At 53.2% G+C, this 8,726-nt stretch overlaps 1 protein-coding gene across 1 annotated transcript in view; it reads right to left on the reverse strand.

Annotated features, from left to right (window-relative positions):
* The window catches only part of RPH3A (rabphilin 3A), a gene marked incomplete at its 5' end in the record, with an annotated part of 11,930 nt that extends 10,740 nt beyond the window's left edge, over positions 1-1,190 (reverse strand). The window contains 3 exon segments of the mRNA XM_010151483.1: positions 42-207; positions 709-795; positions 1,061-1,190. Of these exon segments, the coding sequence (XP_010149785.1) occupies positions 42-207; positions 709-795; positions 1,061-1,190 (383 nt within the window).
* Between the last annotated feature and the right edge of the window lie 7,536 nt (positions 1,191-8,726).

Here is an 8,726-nt window from a genome sequence, read left to right on the forward strand (position 1 = left end):
CTTGCACAGAGGGAGGGGGCCGGCACCCCGCCGTCACCTACCTCGGGTGGGCGCGCGGGCGGGGAGTTTCACGTCCTGGGTGGGCAGCTCCGATGTGCTGGGCTCGCTTGGGGCTTGGGGTCCCTTGTTCTTGCTGACGGGCATCGGCTGGGGCAGCACTTGCTTGGGCAAACCCTTGAAGAACCAGGCACCGGAGCGCTTCCACACCTGGGAGGTGGAGGCAGCAGTGTGGCACCCACGTTTTGGGGTGCAGACCTGGCAGTCTTTGTCCTCCTGCATCACCTGGGTCTGCCTCCAGCAGGCAACACCAAGGATGGGCACCCCCGTATCCCCCTGCCCGCACAGACCCCACAACCCCTCCTGCTAATTAATTAACTCTTTGGGTTTTGCACACTGAAGGTGGCAGGGAGCGAATCTCCAGCCACAACAGCCTTGTCAACCCCAAGACTTTGTTTGTGAGGATAAAAAAATGGCATTTTTCTCTAGAAAACAAGATCTTCCTGCATGAACCAGACCCAAGCAGCTGGGTGAGGTCTCATGGTGCCAGGGACAGGCTGAAAGTCCCTGGGAGCATCACCCAGTCTGAAGCTGGTCCCGTCTCAGAGGCGTGGGGTGGGGACAGTGCACAGGGTGTGAGGAAGGGACCGTATGCCCAGTCTGGCACGAGGATGGCCGGGGGCAGGGGAAGCTCCGGGGTGCCATGCTCACCTCCCGCTGCTCGCTGCAGATCTTGCAGAGCCAGATGGCATGGGGCCGGCTGTTGGTGGTCTCCACCCCACACTTGGTGCAGACGTTCTGCAGGGAAAGCAAAGCACCGGGTAGCAGCAGGGACACTGAAAGGTCCCCCTCGCGTCAGCACCACCCCTCGTGAGCAGGAGGTTAACGAGAGAGGGTTAACAAACAGCAGTGATGTCCCCTCGTGCCACGTGCGGAGGGATGCTGAGCGATCAAACCACGTGCCGACAGACCAAGGTGCCTGGTTTTGCGCCGGGGGGAGGCTGTGTGGGTCCGGGGGGGCTGGTCCGGGGGGGCTGGGCCCGGCGGCGGGGAGAGGGCTCACCTTCTTGCAGTCCTCGCAGACGACGCAGGCGGATCCCCGTGGCCCCAGCTGCTCGCCGCAGAGGATGCAGCGGTTCACCCCGTCCCCCAGCACGCTCCGGCGCATGTCCTCCAGCCGGGTCATGAGTCGCCTGGCAGAAAGGGGACAGGGGCTGTCAGGAAAGGCACGGCATGGCTGGGATGCGGGGGTCCTGCTCGGGCTTTGGTCCAGCTGCTCCTTTCCTGGTGCAGCTTCCAGCACAGCCTCTCCTCTTCCAGCTACAGGAATGCAGCCGTGGGACAAGACACATCCCAGAGGACATGTCAGAGCATTATATTCCCCTATAGCTCTATATCGTGTGACCACTGACTTCCACTGAGGCCACTGGAGAGCAGATACCAGCCCTTGCTTCCACATACACACACGTGCATAAAAGCCATCCAAGTCAGCACCTTTGCACAAAGCCGTTTGGCATCAGCAAAGCAGCTTTTTCCCCCCAAAATGGAAACCTTTCCCCCCTCCTCCCAGTGTCTGCCTGTGGAAAAGCTGTGAGAGGAGCCCTTGGAAGGGCTCTGGCAGGAGGACTGAATGAATTAATTAGTTTCCTCATTTTCTAAGGACAAAAAAATTGCATATAATTTACTTTATGGAAATTCTTAGCCCTTTGAGTGAAATGCAAAAAGCTCGCTGGAGAGCAGGCTGTAAAAACACATCTGTTTCCTGCAAAGGTAAAAAACCCCAGTTAAGCAACTTCTGAAAAATCAGCCCTGGCAAAAGCAGTTTGCAAAGCGGGAGCAGGAGCGAGCTGCCTGCCGAGCGCCCGAGAGCTGGCAGCGTCGTACGCTCAGTTAACCCAGAATCCTGGCCCTAAAAATAGCACTGGAAGGGAAAAAGGATGCATTATTTATGCCATTCAGCGAGGAAGGAGATGGAATGAAGAAAGGGAGGAGGAGACCCAAGCCCACCCAAGAGAGCAGCAGCCTGCAAAGCGGGAGCAGGAGCGAGCTGCCTGCCGAGCGCCCGAGAGCTGGCAGCGTCGTACGCTCAGTTAACCCAGAATCCTGGCCCTAAAAATAGCACTGGAAGGGAAAAAGGATGCATTATTTATGCCATTCAGCGAGGAAGGAGATGGAATGAAGAAAGGGAGGAGGAGACCCAAGCCCACCCAAGAGAGCAGCAGCCCCCCTCGCCTGCGGGGCTGCCGCCTGCTCCCACAGCAGCCTGACCCAAATCTGACAAAGCCGCTAACACGGCTTGCCATAAAAAACACCCGACGTTTAAAAGACATTTTCCCACATGTCTGATGACAGCTTCAGATTTATGACAGCTTGGCTGCCAGCACCTTGGAACGGCTCATAAACAAGATACGAGCTCCCCTCGCCATGCGGTGCCTCTGCGGTTGGTCTCCAGCCGGCATCCCGTGGACTGCGCGTGGGAAAGCAAGGGCGTTATTGGACGTGGGTGCTTGATAAAGGAATAGCAGCAAGGGGCAAAAATAAAGCATCGTGGAACATGCAACCTATTACAGTTCATGAAATGCCCCGTGGAAACCTGCTGCAGTCAACAGGAGCAGAACAGTCAGCAGAAACGAGCGGTTCCTAAATCACTTCTTATTTAAAATAAACAAATCACACCACAGTCGTTGCCTGCCCAGCACATGCAACGTGGGGTTGCAACAGACCCACCACTCTTCCTTGCACATCTCAAGGGCTGCAGCAACATCTTCCTTACCACAACACACGCTTTAAAGTGCCCGTCCCTCTGGCCCCTGTAACTTCAAAGAGCCCCCAGCAGCAAATAATCAACAACATCCAGCTTCTGTCCCAGCACTCTGCTCCCACCTGGGCGAGAAAAACATCTGGGGGGCAAAGCCTTTATTTTCCTAGCAGTGAAGCACATGTCCAAGCCCCTGTCTTCTGCAATTCCCACCCCCTGCGCTGCAAGAGCTGAGCTCCAAGAGAAGCAGCTTCCAGTTGGAAATCTGCAAGCCCAAACAAACTTATTATAGAAACTAGAACAAATGGCATAATCAGAGAAGGGGAAAAAAAAAAAAAAGCCTCTGCATTTTCAAGAGATTCATTATTTAGCTGCAAAATCTTTCCCAGTCTCTCATTTACCAGAAGCAGCTAGTTACGAGGGTTTTTAGGCAGTGGAAGAGCTGCAGCAGGCAGTGCACACACCTGTGGCACCAGTTTCAACCAAAGCACGTTTGTCTGGTTAGAACATCCGTTCAAACGGGAGAAACTGGGCTTTTTTGTTTTCTGATCCAAACTCTGCTGGGAAAGGATTGTATAAGAAGTTTAAATTTAAGTCCTGGCACGAACCTGGCTGAAAGAGGGCAGGACCTGGGATGGGGGTACCGCAGCGAGAGCCACAGGCTGGGAAGCTCCTGAACAGCCAGAGGGATGCCCGGCTCTTGCCCACATAGCAGCCAGGAACATGCTTTCTGCCTTCCCAAAAGCTTTTCTCTCCCTCTCCCCTCGGTATCATTTGTTTCTTGTGTTTACTGCACATAAAATATCCATCCAACTCATCGCTCTCCCTTGCGCATCTCGAGGACTACAGCAGCATCTTCCTCACGGTGCTGCACACTTTAAAGTGCCCGTCCCTCTGGCCTCTGTAAGATGAACTTCAAAGAGCAGGAAATATACTTCAAACTGTTAAGATAGGGAGGAAAAAAAACCCAAAGAGGAGTAATTGAAGCCGGTGGCAAGGAGCTGGCTAAGCCCAGCACCCAGGAGCATCACTGCTCCCGGAGAGCGCCCTGCAGAGAGGGAGAGCATCCGTCATCTGCTAAAGAAATACGTATTAGTCACCGATGGGAGCGAGATATAAGAACCAGGTGATAGGCTGTATCTGCAGTGCTTAACATGCACCTGAGATAACAGCAATAAAACAGTCCCCTGATAACGTAATATCTGCCTGGCCCCATAAATATGGGTTGCAAGAGAAAGGCGAGCAGCCCCAGGGCAGCAAGGGCTGGGGGGAGCCCTCCCCAGCGCCTCCTGCCCGCACCCAGGAGCCCTGGCATGGGCAGGGGAAGGGCTCGTGTTCGGAGGAAACATCTCCCGTGGGTCCAAGCAGGGTCCCAACAGGGATGCAGCGAAGGCTGCTCGCCGGGATGAGGGACCACCTTAGGCTGGGCTGAACGGAATAGGACGTGATGGAATGGAAAGGACAGGAACCTGCAGTGCTGCAGCATCAGCATTTCCTCTTGCGCTAGGACCTGAGCAATCCAGAGAGGGACAGAAATCCACTGGCATTAAGTGCTGATGATCTCAGGAAACAAGATTTAACAGCGGGGCAAGCACGCAAGAGTTTGTTGTGTTTAAATATTCATTGCCACTCTGCAGAAGTGAAGGGCTAAAGACGTGCCTAATGGGTTTTAAACGGCATCAGGGAGGACATTTAATGCAGCAGACGATGAACTGCTGCACAGGGGTGGGAGAAGGACCTGACCTGTGAGGAAGGACCTGATCCAGGACACCAAGAGCCGGGTGCTCCCCAGCCCCATGCGGGAACGGACTCGGCCACCGCCTGCATGGCAAAAAGAAACTCAAATAAAACACAAAGGAGGTCACAAACTGCCTCCAGAATTAAGCACTGACTTGCCTCCATGGGGAAATCATGTGCCTTAAAGGACTGAATATTAAATTAAGACTAATTTTAATGGTATAAAAGAGACATGATAAGAAGCTGAGGTACAGATTAAAGAAAACATAATTAAAATCCGGATGAAAAATTAGAAGCAATTTTCTTCCCTTACGAGTGCACAGGTAACTAAAGGTAAAGCATCCTTCGAGCTTTACAGGTCGCCTTTCAAAGATCACCCTCGCTGCAGAGGGAAGATGCCCAAGGAGGCCAACGGGATTCACCCGTTTCACCGTATCCTGTTCCTCACTCCTGCATCATCGCTCCAGGGCCTTGCTGCTCCCTTGGTGTGTTACAGAAGGGTTACTTTGCAGGCTCATCCAGTCTCAGAAATGAAGGTTGTTTTTTAGAGGAGGGAAAAAAAACCCAAACCCAAAACCCCAAAAAACTGATGACGCACATGAGCTGTCTTTCGGACATGAATTAACCTCATCTCAGGAGACATTTCTGTCTGCCTCCAGCAACCACCCTGCCCTTCCCAGCCCCTATTTTTATTTTTGTGCTGTCTGAACATGAGGAAGAAAATACAAGACCGTGGTCCCCAGAGAGCATCTCTGCTGCCGGCCACCGAGGTTAATGACTTAATCCCCTGTGACTCCAGCCATCTGCTCCAGCGTTATGCATGTGTCATCCCAGCAATAAGCAGCCAAATTAAAAGGCAATCCTGCTTGATAGCTGGTCCTCTTGGAGGAAAGGTGAGGGGCTTGACAGGGAGACAATCAAAGCATCGCTCTTCCAGAGAGGACAAGAGGGAAAGGAATAGCTGCAGCCAGGCAGGAGCATGGCCACATCCAGGAACGACGCGCTGCATCACCCCTGGGAGAAGTGGCTTGGTGCTGCCAGGCACTCTCCAGAAATGACAATTTCTAACTTAGGGTGGTTTAAGATATTTTCTTCAGTGCTGAGAGCATGATGGACCTCATTAGGCAGCAGAGCAGGCTCAGTGGGTTATTGATGGCACCCAATTATAGGTGCATGATGGAGCCAATTAGAGCCTGGAGGTGCTCTTGTGTCAGCTGGGAGTAGTGGGCTCCTCACGGACCACACCAGGAGCATCACTACCATCACCTGAGCATCACAGACCTGCCGCAGGGACACCTCCAGGCATAAACCCAGGCCAAGGTGGGAGGGAGAAGGGATGAGGATGGATCTGTCCCTGATGCAGGTCCACCTTGCCCTCTGGTTTTCAGTCCCTGTGCCTCTTAACTGGCCCAAAGGATTATCCTAATCCCCAGGCAGTTGTAAAGTCCTTCATCAACTCATGCCTGGTGCGCTCTCGCTGTTTAAGATGATTTCAGCTCCTATTATCCTTCTCTGTGCTATGAGACAATGACCTAGCCAAAAAAAACCCCACACACCGAAGTGTCCCTGTCCTACAAGCCTCATCAGCATCCAGATCACGTATCCCACGGGCCTCCGTCCACCCCGGTGCTAAAAATACTCTTTCAGTAGATTAATTCGAGCTGGGTTTGACATGAAGTCCAATTCCACAAACATCATCTCAAGGAGCAGCATTGATTTGTTCCCACCCAGCCGAGGTAAGGGGCTCAGGAGACGGCAGATGCAGGAGAGGGGACACGAAAGGGCAGGAGAAGGAAGGAGGAGATGGATGGGCACTAAATCAGGGGGGACGAGGAGGTCCATTGGCAGCCAGCACCCAGGTGTGGACTCCATGATTGCTCAAGTATTACATGTACAGCTCAAATGCCCCCCCTCAAACACATCCACGTATGAAGACAGCTCCAACTATTTACCTCATGTTCCCCCTTTGGAAGGTGCATTCATTCATGTAAGCTATTCCTTACATTAATCAAAACCAGGTTTTTAATGGTTCTTCCTTTTTTCCCCTCCTTGCAGGAATATAAAAACCCTGAGAGCCACAAAAATCAGGCTTTCCTGGGGCATGTCCCTAGAGCAGCCTGTCCGACCGAGGGACACAGTCACAACCGCCGCATCCCTGCCAGAGGCCAGCCTGGCAAACCCGGATTATTTTGTAATATAAGGAGCTATTCTGGATAACGTCCGAGCAGCTCCTGAACGGGTGATTCTGTACGAGACTGATATAGACGCCGTCGCATATTTCTGTAGCTGCACATCCTACAGCTCTTGTTGTGCAAGCCAACAAACACAAAGGAGTTGGCAAGGCTCCTGCTACGCCTACACGCAGGAGGCAAATCAGCTGCGGCTGCACATCCGCCAGCATTCCCTTGCTCTACTCCCAGTACAGTACCAAGTCCCCCGCCTGGCTTTTTCATGAATGGGGATGAGAAAATCTCCTCCTCCGACCCGGCTAATGATGGTAAAAGGTAGAGTTTGTGCAGGCTTGCAAACAGCTACAGGAGTGCACCATGCAGAAAAAATCTCTCTTCCCTATTTCTAAGGTTCATTTAGACATAATCCAAAGAGCATCACGTTTGAGAGTAATTCTTAGCAGGCTGCAAACGGGCAAAGCTGGGGAAATGCTGTTTGTAAGCAGTTTCTGGGAATGAATCACCACCATTCATAGCTACTTTCACCTGGTTTCTGCCAGAAAGTGGGCCGAGGAAAGCATTGCACATTGGAACACAAAGCAACACCAGCCAGAGAGCCAGCCGGAGCCCAGGAAAGCAGCACCTCCCGGGGCACCGGCAGCACACACCTCAAGGCAACGCCTGAGCTCTTCGCAGACCCGCTCTGAACAAGGTATTTCTAAAAACGAGTAATTAATCCTCCACTCAGGAGGCCACGGGCTGCAGCCACCGAGGAAGGCTGCGTGCTGCAGCTGAGCACCCCGCGCCCGCATCCCGAACCCGCGCTCGGTACTTCAGGGGCATCAGGCAGCCGGGGTGATGGATTAAAGCTCAGGCTGTGACACGAGACTCTGCAGGCACGGACAGCCCCTCTCCGTGTTCCACTGCAGGGCCACGCGCCCGTTTGCTGAGCAAAGCTGTCCCCGAGCTACGACAGGAGGCTTTGACGTTCTCCGAGTTCCTGCCTGGGCCTGAGTATTTTTCCTTGCAGGGAAAATACTAAGCAGTCAAAGCTTAAGCTCAGCAAGAGTAAAATGCTCCTCTGTAATGAAAAGAGGCATGACGCCTGACAAACAGGATTATGGACATCCCCTCCGGAAAACTGTCCCCAGCACAGCAAGTCGATACCTAATTATTAGCATTATTTTGCCTGGTACCTTTGCCCAGACAGGGTAGAGATGCAGTAAAATCAAACACGGCCACTTCTTGCCCTTCTCGCTCCACGTGGGGTGCATCAGCACCAGGGATGCCCCTAGCACCCACCGGTGATCGTGGGCACCCCACCACGGGTGCAGTCAGGGCAGCACCAGCACCCCAGTCCCCACAGAAGCTGGTCCCAAAGCACGGCATCACTCAGACCTATTCAGCCTCACAGACACCTCATTCCCAGGTGACAGGAGAGATTAACCTCTGGGACACACAGCTGGAGGGAGCGATGGATCCATTTGCACTCCCAAAACAGACAAAACACCTCTCGGTGAAGAGTGGCTTTGCCCGTGCTCAGGACTGGGCAAGCAGCAGCCTCACACCTGTGCTGGTTTTAGTTAGGAAAGTGTTATCTTTCTTCACAGTGACTGGTTTTGGATTTACCCTGAGAAAAGTACTGATAAGGTGTCTTTTTAGGTGGTGCTAGGGAGTGCTTGCACCAAATTCAAGGTCTTGGCCAGCTGCTGATGCTGCAGCTGTGTTCCCAACTCTCTCACTGCAAACCGTGAGCAGGGACACAGTTAACCCAAACGGACCCACGGGGTGTTCCATCCCACAGCACGGCGTGCTCGCTACCTAAGCGGGGAGTGGGCTTGGGGGCCCCTAACTCCCTAACTCTCTTCTGGCTCCTTTGCTAATGCCTTCGCTGGCTGGTTTGTAAACGAGTTGGTTGGTCTGTGAGTTTTCCCGGTGGTGCTGTCGCTGACAGGCCCCGCTCGGACTCTGCCGTCATCATGCTCTGGCTTTCGCTCCTCCGGACCTGGCTGTGCCTCGGTCAGCGCTTGGTGTGCAAATCATATATTTCATTTTCTATTATTTTA

This window comes from Eurypyga helias, unplaced genomic scaffold (genome assembly GCF_000690775.1).
Source record: "Eurypyga helias isolate BGI_N326 unplaced genomic scaffold, ASM69077v1 scaffold4610, whole genome shotgun sequence".
NCBI lineage: Eukaryota > Metazoa > Chordata > Aves > Eurypygiformes > Eurypygidae > Eurypyga > Eurypyga helias.